Here is a 13,482-nt window from a genome sequence, read left to right as displayed (position 1 = left end):
AGATAATTTCTCATCAATTATATTTTAAAAACATATATCATTATATTGTATAAAGGAGAATATACCGTTGCATAATACTATATTTTTAAATGATTTAATAATCAATTTTTTATAATTTGTTAAAATTGATCATAATATAATGACTAATTACTTTAACTAATTAAGGTATTCATCTAGTCTCGATACTTTATATGATTTATATACATTACCAAACATTGGAAGAATAAAGTAACAAAAGTAAATGAAAAAGCATATTGCCAATAAAGGTGTATTATAAGAATGGTTAACATAAAAATACGCTCAATTTCTGTAATGATATAGATTCTATAAGATAAAATTGTTTTCTCAATTACAATTTATTATTATACAGTAACAATTTTTTCAATTACATTTATTACCATTATTATTACTGTATTGATTCGATTTGCAAAGTTTTAAGTTGTTTAAAATTTATCCAAAAAATTAATTATAAATTCAAAAGCATATAAATTTGTAAATCGTTTACTTAACTAAATTACAAGAAAGATTTTGATTATTTTTCAATTTAAATTTTCGCAACTCGCACCATGTAGAAATGATGTATATATTCACTACTTTGCTGTTGGCAGTACATATCCAGGCTTCTGTCCTAACATTTGTATTATTCACAGAGTCTGTGTTGTATAAGCTACGGGAAATAAATGGACATTTAACATAAGACATTTAAGAAATTATAAATAAAAAAATATTAAAGTGTATGTTGAATTTTATTTTATAATAAGTTCTAAATGAATCATTTTTGAAGTAAAAAATATTTATTATAACAATATGATTACATAGATTAAACTAAAAAATATTTTTTTTTTTTATATAAAGTAATTTGCTAACAAATGATATATATTTTACCATCAAATGAAACAAAAATATATCGAATAATTATATACTTATAACTTATTTGTACTTTAGTTATTGCATAAAAAAATTGAAGAAAATTTTATTTCTTCATATCTTTGGTTTTTATATCTGCATTATCTATATATCTTATTTGATTTGTCAGATATTTGAAAATAAAACAATAAAATACAAAAATTTTTTTAATAAATTATACGCGAGGTTTTTTTGAATTGTTTTCTTCTGAATCACAATAACTTTTTTGAGAAGTAGAATTTTTTTCGGGACTCAAATAACTACTACGTTTTCTTCTTGCAAGCAATGAAACTTGTTTCAAATGTTCCATATCATTAAATACCACTTGAGCTCCTCCTCCACTAGTTGGTAATATATCTCCCTATTATTTAGAAATTTTATTATTTTTTAAATAATAAATTTTATTTTATTTTAAATAATAAATATAATTAAATTATCTATAGCTTATTAATGCTAACTTTGTATAATTTAGTTTCAAGTTCACCATCTGTATCTTGTTCCTGTGCGACAAGGCAATATCTGGATGCTTTGTTTGTAATATCTTTCGGATCTGTTAATTGTGTGATACTTCGTTTATTTCGAATAACTGGTTGAAAAATGGTACCAACCGGAACTAATCCAGGAGGTCGATGATCAATCCATCTCTCTGCACTTTGTGATCTTCTATAATGTAGATTTACTACTGGTATTCTATCCTAAATATTAATAAAGGTAATACAATTTTATACAAATATAAATATATGTTATATGAAATTGTAATTATAATATTTACTTTTCTACTTAATCGGTTATTATAATCATCAAATTTAACCGTTGAAACAGCTTTTGTCATAATTTTTGGTGTAGTTGTAGAAAGTGTAGCTTCTGAAATACTACTTGGAGTAGTTGTAATGATTTTTGATGTTGTAGGTATTTCAATTTCATTTTGTATTTGAATTCTTTCTTTACATTCTAATTTATTTTTTGTATCTATTTCATCATCACTTATTAATATCTGTTTCATTAATTTCAATTTATCTTCTTTTTCTTTCACTTGATTCTAAATAAATATTTAATAAATTAATAATATAAAATAATAATAATATAAAATATATAAACATATCATAATGTACCTGAAGAATTTCACGTTGTCTGCGAAGTTTGCTTTCTAATTCTTTACTCATTTTATCAGTTTCTGCTTGAATTTTATTACTATATTTTTCTTTTACTTTTTGCTTATCTATTGTACGTTGATTCAATAACATATTTTTGTTTTGTAACTATAAAAAATTTTTTCAATTATTAAAATTATTTTATTTGATAAAAATACAAATAAATAATAATATAAAAAAAAAGTTACTTCTTGCTTCATATGTCTGATTATATCATTTGCACTATTTAATCTGTATAATAAAGTATCAATTTGTGCTTCTGTTTTACAAATATGAGCTTCCAAAGCAGATATCTATAATAATTTTTTATCTATGTAATATCATTAATAATATATAATAATTATAATTTATACAATAACAATTATGATTTTAATTCTTCGTATAAAGACTTACTTTTTTTTGTCGTTGATCATTTGATGCTTTTAATGTAGAATTTTCAATTTTTAATGATACGTTTTCCCGTTCTATTTTTACTAGCATATTTCTAAAATTGGTTTCTAAAAAAACAAATATGATATAAATTTTTTGAAAAAAGAAATATTTTTTTAATCTTATAATACTTTTAAATATTACGTTTTTGTTTCAGATCTTCTTGCAAAATATTTCGCTTTTGAATACGCAATTCTAAGAAACGCATAAGTGTAGTGATTATTTCATCATTATGTGGATTTGTTATATCCATTTCTGGAAATGGTCCTCCAAGACTAAAAAAAAATTTATTACACAATAAAATAATTTTATTATTATTAGAGAATAATAAGAAAATAAAATTACTTATGTATTAAAATCTATATACTATACCTATATACTAAACCCAAATCAACTTCTAAATCAGCTGCAATAGGATGACCAGCACTTTCTAATCTATTTCTTGCTTCTTTAAATATCTATTAAAAAATATAAAATATAAAATATTTATGGAATGCCTTTAAGAGATTGATTATTTTAAATTAATTTTAACTTGATAAATAAATTTCAATCATTATTATTATCACTATCTTTATATATTTATAATTTATATTTGGTTTTTAAAATCAATTTTTTAAAGATATCATATGTATTAAATTAACATACTGCATACAAACTTTTTATTTTCTTACTTTATTAGCTTGTCTTCTACCAGGTGCATATCCTAAATCTAATTTTGAAGTTGTAGAATTTGTAACTTGTACTTCTTGACTAACTTCAGCAAACTTTAATACTTGCTACTTGGAGTAGTTGTATATATGAAGAAAAAAAAAAAAAAAGATATTCACATAAGTAATTTATATTCCAAATATTATTCAAATTTAAATGTGAATGCTTACAATAGTTTCATCATAATCATCGACACTAGGATTAACGCAAATGATCATTCTAACATTTCCTTCTCCGTCAAAGTAATTTTTAAATAAATGTGTTATTTTAGAATCTCGATAAGGGACTATTTTATTTGTACCTTGAGTTTGATTTTCACGAAGTATTTCCAAACAAGTACGCAGTGTCATTAGCGAATTATTTATATTTCCTATTATATATAAATTTAATAAATTATTATATATTATGTATTAATATAACAATAACACATAATTATAATATATAATAGAATTTTAATATTATTTTTAATATTTTAAAATTACCTGCTTCTCTGAGTCTTTGTCCAGTATTTTTCGAGCGATTTGTACGTTCACTTCCAGCTAAATCTACTAAAGATAATTGACTAATACAAATTACTTGTTTATTTTGAACAACTTGTTCACCATCCTTATCTAGTGGTGCCTAGTAAGATATTAATATTGCAAATATAAAATGTTTACATTATAATTAAATTATATTACCTGAACAAGCCTTATAGTAAAAACACTGTGAGATCTACTTGATTCTGCATTAAGATTAGTATATGCAATATGTCTTTTACATTGACCACGTTGAAATATTTCAAATGCTTCTTCTGAACTTTTTACTTCTATTTCTGTACATCCATGAACATACATATTTCTATTTCCATCTTCACGTATAATTTTACTCTGTAAAGTTCTGAATTTTTTGATGTTTTAATAAATTTTATAATATTTTATATAATTTCTTAAAATTTATACTTACTTTGTCTTTCCTTCATTTTCATCTAATAAATCATACACACTGTTATTATAAATTTCAATATATGTTACAAAAACTGCATATGCATTATCTTCATCAATGACTAATGTTTGAGATTCATTACTTAAATTTAAGATATTTTCATTGCTAAAATTATTTCCATCTATTTTACATCTTTGAAAAATATATAAAATATTAAAACATCACAGTAAATATGATGATATTTAAATTTATACTTACATTTTAGGAGTTTTTCCATTGTAAAAAGTAACGAATCTTTGAAGTTCATTTTGTCTATCTAACAATGCATCAGCTTCACTTTGTATATCAAAACCATTTAATTTATCAGGTTTAAAAACAAATTTCTTTGTTTGACAATTTGCTATACTGTTAAAAATAACATCTAAACTACGAGGCATGATACCTGCATCATGTGTACCAGACATAGTATAAGTTTTACCACTTCCAGTTACTCCATATGTGAAGAGTAAACTATTTTTGCCATTAAGAAGATTTTCAACAAGTGGCAAAGCTACAATATTAAATACTTCTCTTTGAGAAGTATTAGGACCAAAAACGTGACTAAAACACGTTTGAATAGCTTTGTTTACATTACGAACATTCGTTATTGATTCTGATGGAGTAATAACCAAGGCTGTATCAGAAATAATTTTCATACAAGATACATCATTAGAGTGAACTATTGGTCTTAAACGGCAAAAAACTCTAACAGGCTCTTTAGATGTATCATTGTCGCATTTTGCCCGGTTTCCGTGCTTTCGTGTTGCAACAGGTGGTTTTATATTTCTAATTGAAATCAAATAATATAAATTTTTTATTGAAAATTATATTTACAATAGTTTAAATGATTAAAGCGATTGTAAAAAAATTAAAATTAAAGTAATAATACGAAATTGCAATAAATTTATTAAAAGTATCGAAAACTTACGCAGATTTCATTATAAAACCAATTAATGAACACGAAATAACTAAATAAAATTTATTTTATCTAAATTACAATTATCTAAAAATTGTTTATAATTAGTTTAACATTCTATTTGTTGTAAAACTCGTTGCTTACGATCGCATAACACGTTTAAAATTCAAACATAAAGTGAAGTCAGCAGATAAGCATTTAGATTACTTATAGCGAATTTTCATTTATCGATAGAAACATTGAAAATTACATACATGAATTAAAATTTTTTATGAATCGTTCGTAACATTGAAAAGAGGAAATTAGGATTTTGTCAGGGAAAATTAAAAAATAAAAATTTATAAAATTTAAAAAAATAAAAATATATATTTCTTATAATTAAAATTATATTGAACAAAAAATTTGTTTACTAACAATTGAATTATTGCTTTATATATTTATATAATTAATTATTTCTTTGGTACAATATTTTCATTTAAATGTGTACCATCACAGAATGGTCGATTTGATGTTTGTTTACAATTACAGAGCCAATAATCTTTGGTTTCCTTAACAGTAAAACGTATAGGTTTTTGTTTAATTTGAAGAAATTGATTTCTATGAGTACCATCACAAAATGGTTGTTTATTACTTTTACCACATAAACACCATGAATATATTTTACCTGCTATACAAGTATATTTGAAGGGTTTATAATCATATACAACACCATTAGTAACTTGATCATTTGCACTATAATATTGTTTTAATGGATTTGTAGGAATTTCCATATCATCTTCTACTTTCTTACAATAATATCTAATCTGAAATATAATTAATATTTGCATATTAAGAAAAGAAATAAATTTTGTTATTTTGTTAAATATTAATATATTTAATTTACTTTTTTATTTCTAGTATAATTTAATAACTTATTTTTTTTAATTTTTATTGTTAAGAATATGTTTTATGAGACAAAAGGTTAAAGTTACTATAAAAGAATAGGTTAAGAATGTTATAATAATAGTAAAAAAGTAAGTGTAAAAAAATATTATAACAATTTAAATTAGATTTAATTTATTTTTAACTTACATATCGATGTTTCGAAATAAAATGTACAAATTGTCGAATTTCCTTTAAAATTAAATACATGATTGATACTTGATATTATAATCGTATAATCTTGATATACCTTAACAAGAACAAGTTACCAATATATTTTTATAGGGATGTTTTATTACATTATGTATATCAATTTTTATAAATATATACGATAAATTGCAAAATTTAAATATTATATATTTTAATATGTAATATGTAATATGTAATATTTAATTTATTTCATAACTCAATCAAATTCAGAAGAATTTATCAATTTTATACTTAATAATTTTTTAATTATTAATAATAAGTATTCATACTTTTTAAAATTATAAAAAAAAATATCTGTATGATATACAAAAGATAAAAAAAATATATAAAATATATATATATATTAAAAATAATAATATATTAATATATTAAAAATAATATATATATATATATATATTTATATATTAAAAAATTAATTTAAGTATTTATTAACAATTAACGCATTTTATTTCTAATGCATTAAAGATATATTGAAAATTAATTAATTTGTTTCCTAATCAAAATTTTTGTTTTTCAAACTTGCACTTCAAGTTAGAATTTCAGGCAAATTTTTTTTATTAATTTAATGAATTTTTTTTTAAATAATTGTTTATTAACAATTAATATATATTTTAATATATTGAACATTGAACATTTGTTTTTAACTTTTATATCTTTAAACTAAATTTTAAAGAAATTTTAAAAATACGAAAAATTTATTCGAAGATCTAGCTTGAAAGTGAAAAAATTTTGAATAATTATCAATTTTTATTATAACATCTTTGATACATTAGAAAATATTAGACGCGTTAATTGTTAATAAATAATTAAAGAAAAAAAATTTTAATTTTAAAATTGATATGAGAAACTTTCAAGATTGAAACTCAAAAATACTAAAATTTTAAGTAAAAAACGAATAATTAATAAATTTTCTATGGAATTTCAAAGTGGAAGAAGATACTTTTTATCTTTCTCGTACAAGGTTATTTTCCTTGTTTTTGATATCAAATATTTTTTTTCATATTCTGTTTCATTTCATCATTATAGTAATAATAAATTAAAGTTTCGAGTATTCAAACGCGAGATGGCGCTAATCAAAATTTTTCAATAGTCACCTAACTTATCGATAAAATGTATTCATTTAAAAATTTGTAAAAAAAAGAAATAGGAAAAATTCCATAATCTTGACGAATAGTTGTTTGAGAAGTATTAACAAAAGTATAAACAAATCTGTATTCAACTAAAGATGAAAGATATGACAATAATAAGAAAATAATAAATAAATTAGAATAAAATAAAATGTCATGAAAAAATTAAATATTTATCTTACAATTAATATAAAAATTTTGATGTTTAAAATTATTTAGATTACTTATATTATACTAAATTTTTCTAGTTTAAGTTAGATAATGTATTTTTTATTATATCATATTACAGATCACAATATAATAATCTTATTAAGATTGTAGCTACGTTTAATTTTTATAGTGATTACATTAATTTTTCACAAGAATTTTTTTATGCTATTAAAAAATTTATTCGTATGTTACACTAAACACAGAAAATATCAAAATATTTTTATTATATTGAAACTATTAAAATTTAAATTTAAATTTTAAAATTCATAGATTAAATAAATAGATACATATATTAAATATATATGTTACATCATAAAATTTAAATTTTTAAATTTTAAAAAAATGAAAATATAATTAAATTTTTTTACATTTCAGAATCATTGTACAATGATGTGTCTAAAATATAATAAATTGTGGATAAAACAATCTTGATTTGTTCGTGCAGTTAATTCATACTATACATAATTCAATCAGAAAATCATGAAGTATTCTTCAAAATACAACGCGCATGGCAAACAATTCCACTTAACAACCGTTTATCTACGAAACGTCAACTTGCTGATAGAAGGTTGATATATATTAAAAAGAAGGTTATCGAATTTTCTCTCTTTTTCTTTTTCTCAGCTCTTTCTTTTTTTTAAATGTTTAAATCTAGCAGTTTTATCACTAAGAAAAGTACAAGAATTGAATTTGTTTTAAAAAGTAAGTAATTCTTTAAGCTTTGAATTCGCATGTTTCAGGCATACCAATCTTAAGGAATCAATTTTTCACTGCATTGCTCGAGAATATTTTCAATTTTTTGCTTCATTTTAATATTCTCGAGACAAGTTCTCGAGACAAAGATACATAGAAATCTATGAATTTATTAATACTATATAATAAATTAGAAAGAAAGCAAATTTTAGTTAAATTAATTAGTTTGATATATTATTAGTTTAACAGATAAAAATTTCAGATATTCAAGAGGATTCAGACAGTTAATAATAATAAAATCATAAAATCATATATTGATTATATAAAAAATTCTTAGCGAAAATTACCGAATGGAATATGAATAACATATATTATTCATTTTTGATGTTGTATTTTTTAAAAAATTTCGAATATAATTATTAATATAAAATCTTAAGATTCATCTAAAATCAAAAAATACTCAAAAATATCAAAAATATCTAAATACTCATGAAAATAATATATTAATACGTTTTAGAATTTCAAAAGCAAAATAAATTATAAATATTTGTGAAATATATTATTTTAATATATAAATATATATATTTTTTATCAATATTTTAATGTCTGTGTCTGTCGAAGCAACATTTTTTCTCAATGAAATTAATACAATTAAAAAAATTATATCCTTCTATATATAGAAAATTATAAGAATTTTTTCTAATTAATTATATCCGCAATAACTTTGTTCGATAGAAACAGATTCTTCGAAGTTTCCATTATTTTTCAGACACTTGAAAAGTTTTAATCAAATGCATGCCGTCTCTGTTGGCGTTTCCCTTTGACCAACGCGACCAGATGAGGAGGCGAGCTTTTCTACACAGCGACACAGGTGAATGGCCGACAGGTGAAAAGCCGAGAGTTTGAATAAAGCACGAGCTGAATTACGGGAGAATGAGCGATCCAACGTCAAGAGCTTGTAGGGAGCGTCATATTGCTCAGAAGAGACGGAAGATAACTGTGCCCAGGAAGAAAACTCTGAAGGAGTTTTTCGAGTATATATTTCTGCAAAATAATAAACATTGTTTTACAAACAATCCAGTTCGAAGTATATATCAAAGATTTAATTTAACAAAGAGAGTAGTTTGTTTTAAATCAATTATATTACTCATCATAGATATAATTCATTTTCAAATTGTCATCTCCGAAAAATAGAAAAGTTACTACATTTTTTTCTAAATAATTTAGGACCCAGTACTATTTTACCAAAGGCCATGAACACATGGGAGAAGCCAGAAATGTTCTCGAGGAGCAATCTTTTTTCGTTTATCCTCCTTGCTCTCTCATGTTCGCTTACTTTCAATACTGGAAAGCGAAACAACGTACTACGGATAAGGAAAAAAGGGCGCTTTCCAACACCAAAACTTTACAACAACTTTTACGATCTCTTCGCGTAAGCTATTCTTTAATATACCAAACACGGTATATCTATAATAATCTTTACTTTGCAATTAAAAAAATAGAAGGATATTCCAAAAATGTCGAATTTCAATTATTATCAGTTACAACGATGAAAAACTATTCATCTTTCGATTGTTCGATTTCAGAAGAATTTCCTTAGATCGAAAGTTGTACGATTATTGTTACTTTTGCCAAGGTGGACGTGGACATCGAAGCCTTGGAGGCAAAAAGGCACAAAGATTTGGACGAAGCTATAGCCATCACCGATGTGGATCCGCGTTACTTTTCGGAACTGGATGCCAGGCTAGTGAGAGAAAAATTCTCCGTACACAAGTACGTGGAAGACTCTCGTGAAATTTTAAAGTGTCGGCTATTAGCTGGCCAGGAAATGGACGATTGCATTCGCATAGATCAACAATTCGTCGAGGAGCAAAAAAGACTCGATAAGATCAAGGTTTGTCCAATCTAAAAAATAAGAAATTTTCCATGTTCCAATATCTCTCACCGTTATTCTTCCGCCACGTGTGTTCTTCACCACGTATTTTTTCCGATCCAGCGACGATATCGTCAATACATAAGCGGTTTCGAGGAATTTCTCTCGAAGGATCACGAGGAGAGTATGAAAAGTCTATTCCTTGCTGAAAACGAGTCGAAGAAAACTAGAGAGATGACGGATCACAGGAATAAGCTTTCCGTTGAATATGGCCGGATTAGATTGGAAGTATACCACTGGGAAGAGAGCTGGAGAATGATGAAGATGTGTCAACGATTCCTCTATCAGATATCTCCGATTTCTTGGCGAACGGAGCACGATTGGATCCATCGCAGTCATTCCGGGGAGAGCATCACTTACGACCATCCGGAGGATTTATTCGGACGATACAGAATGCTGGGCGATGTTGCTTCGCTCGACGCTCTTATAGGTGATTGCGGCAAATATCTATCTTTTATCTTCGTTCAAAACAATAATAGTCGAACCTGTGGAAAAATTTATTATTACTTTATATTATTTTAGAGCATTAGAGTATATATTGTCTCTATGAAATTATCATTTCGGGAATCATTACCTTTCTACCAGTCACTGATGCATTAGAAGTTTCTTATTTGCGAGAATTCTCTCTCCTCCCCTCTCTCTCTTTTTCTTATTTTTAATGCTAACTTGTTAACTATTCAGAAGAAATAAAAAAAATGTTACGTTACGTTGTTGGCTTTTTCCAGATTTTTTCGAGCAAGATATTAGCGAGGCGGGTCCCGCGGATTTGTATTTTCAGGAACCGTGGGAACTGATCAACGTGTTCAGATCGATAGAAATGCAAAATTTGAACGCGTTGATCCATTTGGAGAGTCTTGCAGAGCCGATGAGTGAAATGATGTCGACGATTCAAAGTGCTGAACAACAGATGAAGATAGAAATTGAAGAAATAACCAATATAATCAAGGAGTTGCGCGTAATGATATATATAATCGATCGAATTGAATTAAAAATACATCGCATGGATTAAAGTAGAGTAGAGTAGAATGGTGAATATACGTGTGTACATACATACATACTTACGTGTGAAAACGTATTATTTTTAGGAAAGCATACACATATTGGAAAGCAGAGCCATAGATTTGGAAAAGCACGCGAACGAGCTTTTGGAAACCGTGTTCCGGGATTCCGTTTGCTCGGAGGAAGTGCTTCGTCTTCAGGTATTCGTCGAGGATGCGTACGAGAGTTGCGTCGGGGTGAACGAAGCGAATCTGGATAGTTTCTCGATGATGAAATGGATCGAGAAGATACACGACGACTTGAATTTGAAGCTGGATACTCTACCGCCGGAAGTGGTGAAGGCTGCCGAGAAAGAGGGCTTCAAGCAGGAGCTGAAGGTCATGAAGCAGCATGAGGAAGCCGCTAAGAAGGTTAGATATATCCGCGAAAATTAATTTACAATCTTAATATTACTTATATCTTGTTCTTATTCGATTCACACTGGCTGGACATATCACAATGTTTCTTCTTTCTATCTTATGCTAATCCGAAACGAATCGTTTTCACGAAACGATTATTATTTTACTTTACAGTTCGAGCTTATGCAACGATTGCTGGTCTCCCTGAAACGCGCAATGGAGCCACCTCCGACGAAGAAGAGGACTATGATGTGGCGATCGCCTCCAAAAATACACAAATTGAAGGGACTGGCGGTGGCGCTGCAGCCAACCGAGGAGGAGATGCAATATTTGACTTTCTTCACCGACTATTGCAAAACGGAGGACTTCACCACGTATCGCCCTCAATTTCCGGACGATTTTGATCTGACGTTCAAGAAGCAAGAAATTGTAGTGACCGAAACGGAAGAGGACGAGGATGTTTTGATAAAAAAATTCGAATGATCGAATTTCTTTTTTTCATTTAACCAAATTACAAAATAAAATATAATAGAATATTATATACATTATATATAAAGATTATACATTATTTACGAATAATTAATTAATAATTGGAACAAGAAAATTTCAATTAGAGATATGACGAGGCTACGAGAGAAGATGCGTATTTTTTCCGTGAAACAACCGTAAACGAGGTGGAAGCAACGTTGCGAATAATTGAAACAAATTATTGTTTTATCCGATTTCACCGATCCTCCAATTATTCCTCATTTTCCACGATTTCGATATTTCCCCCGTCGCAGACTTGTGAATAATTCACGACCTCTTCCCCAATCGAAAATCTTCCCCGTCCAATTAAGTAATTGAATTAAAACGCGGAACGCAGCGGACGAAAGATAACTTCCGCCTGTTTCTTCTCTTTAATTGAAACACTTACGTAGCGCGAAACATCGATCAAACGCAATCGTTCGAGGAGGAACCGTCTCGCACCGTGAAGATTAATTCGAAAACGTCTGATGCATTTTTCCCCCCTTCCCCTCCTTTTTTCCATCTTTAATGGAAGAATCCGCGCACTCTAAACCCGGAAACCACGCGTCACGGTGTTTCAATTTTTTTACAGAAACGATCATCGTCACGCCAAAAGGAAAGGATGCTCGAAAGGATCGAAGATGAAAATTGTTTTAAAAAGCGACGAGAATAAATCGAATTTTGTACTTGATTCAAATTTCGTCTAATCTTTTCCAATTATTCACGGATGGTTCACGTGAATTTTTAAGATCTTTTATCCATTATGTTGACATTAAGTTCGCGACATCGATTGTTCTTTCTTCCAATTCGAGTAAATGTCTCGAGAGCATCGAATCACGGTAAAGAAAGAGCGTGGAATGAGATTAAGAGAATCGGAAAATTCTGTGTAATTGAAGAGGGATTGAATATAAGAAAGGAGAAGAGGAAATTCTTTGAAAATTCTTATGCAACGAAAAAGCACCATCCTCTCGCAACTCCGGATTACTTTCGCGGAGTGGTTTCGCCCGTAAGAATGCTCGCAAGTTTCTCCTTTGCATTCTCCTTCGTTTCCCAAAGGATCTTGAGCAAGAACAGTTTCTCCCTTGGCCGGACGAAAAAAAGCACGCGTGCACGAATCGAAGGGAGGAGGGGAAAAAGTCGGGGGAAATAATGGATGGACGAGAAAGGAAATAATCTCTCGAATGAAGGCATGAAGATAAAAGATACAAAAGGGGGAGGGAACGGGTTTTAAAAAATTTATACCACAAGTTTCTCCTTTTTCTTTTATGGAAAATCGATACGAATGCTTCTGCTCGTAGGAAGCACGTTAAGATTATCGATTCGATGCAATGGATCGTAATTTCACGGAAAACTGCACGGGAAGAATTTATTTAATTAATTGTGAACGAAAAATTGTTATAATTCGATTCAT

At 27.2% G+C, this 13,482-nt stretch overlaps 4 protein-coding genes across 6 annotated transcripts; 2 read left to right on the top strand and 2 right to left on the bottom strand.

The window, feature by feature from the left end:
- Positions 1 to 383: 383 nt before the first annotated feature.
- On the bottom strand, positions 384 to 5,842 carry LOC102671346 (kinesin-like protein KIF23). 3 transcript variants are annotated; one of them, XM_031508250.1, is made up of 15 exons: positions 5,738 to 5,842; positions 4,377 to 4,943; positions 4,140 to 4,310; positions 3,875 to 4,073; positions 3,677 to 3,815; positions 3,365 to 3,564; positions 3,158 to 3,262; positions 2,859 to 2,944; positions 2,631 to 2,761; positions 2,451 to 2,554; positions 2,246 to 2,350; positions 2,019 to 2,165; positions 1,679 to 1,945; positions 1,365 to 1,601; positions 384 to 1,267 (listed from the first exon to the last, which is right to left on the bottom strand). In XM_031508250.1, the coding sequence occupies exons 2-15, from the start codon at positions 4,811 to 4,813 to the stop codon at positions 1,082 to 1,084; spliced, it is 2,514 nt and encodes an 837-aa protein (XP_031364110.1). In that variant the 5' UTR covers positions 4,814 to 4,943; positions 5,738 to 5,842; the 3' UTR covers positions 384 to 1,081. The 3 variants fall into 3 exon arrangements, with proteins under 3 accessions (XP_031364110.1, XP_006611057.1, XP_006611058.1); XM_006610994.2 differs by lacking the exon at positions 5,738 to 5,842 and adding an exon at positions 5,086 to 5,291; XM_006610995.2 differs by lacking the exons at positions 2,246 to 2,350; positions 5,738 to 5,842 and adding an exon at positions 5,086 to 5,291.
- On the bottom strand, positions 5,475 to 6,293 carry LOC102671652 (CDGSH iron-sulfur domain-containing protein 3, mitochondrial). Its single transcript, XM_006610997.2, has 2 exons — positions 6,145 to 6,293; positions 5,475 to 5,876 (listed from the first exon to the last, which is right to left on the bottom strand). The coding sequence occupies exons 1-2, from the start codon at positions 6,202 to 6,204 to the stop codon at positions 5,523 to 5,525; spliced, it is 414 nt and encodes a 137-aa protein (XP_006611060.1). The 5' UTR covers positions 6,205 to 6,293; the 3' UTR covers positions 5,475 to 5,522.
- A 2,617-nt stretch (positions 6,294 to 8,910) lies between these two features.
- Positions 8,911 to 11,176, top strand: LOC102680284. The gene is made up of 5 exons (XM_031508317.1): positions 8,911 to 9,268; positions 9,462 to 9,666; positions 9,871 to 10,128; positions 10,231 to 10,597; positions 10,893 to 11,176. Exons 1-5 carry the CDS (start codon positions 9,168 to 9,170, stop codon positions 11,174 to 11,176), a joined length of 1,215 nt encoding a protein of 404 aa, XP_031364177.1. The 5' UTR covers positions 8,911 to 9,167.
- A 29-nt stretch (positions 11,177 to 11,205) lies between these two features.
- LOC102671790 lies at positions 11,206 to 12,057 on the top strand. The gene is made up of 2 exons (XM_006610998.2): positions 11,206 to 11,576; positions 11,739 to 12,057. The coding sequence occupies exons 1-2, from the start codon at positions 11,433 to 11,435 to the stop codon at positions 12,045 to 12,047; spliced, it is 453 nt and encodes a 150-aa protein (XP_006611061.1). The 5' UTR covers positions 11,206 to 11,432; the 3' UTR covers positions 12,048 to 12,057.
- The last annotated feature ends 1,425 nt before the right edge of the window (positions 12,058 to 13,482 follow it).

This window comes from Apis dorsata, unplaced genomic scaffold, assembly GCF_000469605.1.
Source record: "Apis dorsata unplaced genomic scaffold, Apis dorsata 1.3 scaffold_82, whole genome shotgun sequence".
In the NCBI taxonomy this organism is placed as follows: domain Eukaryota; kingdom Metazoa; phylum Arthropoda; class Insecta; order Hymenoptera; family Apidae; genus Apis; species Apis dorsata.
Note: the sequence above shows the minus strand (reverse complement) of the source record. Positions and strands in the feature narration are given on the sequence as shown.

Coding starts and splice junctions, on each gene's coding strand:
- LOC102671346 (XM_006610994.2), bottom strand. Junction 2,762..2,858: donor GATTTGGGTTTAGTATATAG/GTATAGTATATA, acceptor ATTTTTTTTTAG/TCTTGGAGGACCATTTCCAG. Junction 1,268..1,364: donor TTGAAACTAAATTATACAAA/GTTAGCATTAAT, acceptor TCTAAATAATAG/GGAGATATATTACCAACTAG.
- LOC102671652 (XM_006610997.2), bottom strand. CDS start 6,204: ATGTATTTAATTTTAAAGGAAATTCGACAATTTGTACATTTTATTTCG. Junction 5,877..6,144: donor TTATTTCGAAACATCGATAT/GTAAGTTAAAAA, acceptor ATTATATTTCAG/ATTAGATATTATTGTAAGAA.
- LOC102680284 (XM_031508317.1), top strand. CDS start 9,168: ATGAGCGATCCAACGTCAAGAGCTTGTAGGGAGCGTCATATTGCTCAG. Junction 9,269..9,461: donor ACTCTGAAGGAGTTTTTCGA/GTATATATTTCT, acceptor TAAATAATTTAG/GACCCAGTACTATTTTACCA. Junction 10,598..10,892: donor TTCGCTCGACGCTCTTATAG/GTGATTGCGGCA, acceptor GGCTTTTTCCAG/ATTTTTTCGAGCAAGATATT.
- LOC102671790 (XM_006610998.2), top strand. CDS start 11,433: ATGATGAAATGGATCGAGAAGATACACGACGACTTGAATTTGAAGCTG. Junction 11,577..11,738: donor ATGAGGAAGCCGCTAAGAAG/GTTAGATATATC, acceptor TTTACTTTACAG/TTCGAGCTTATGCAACGATT.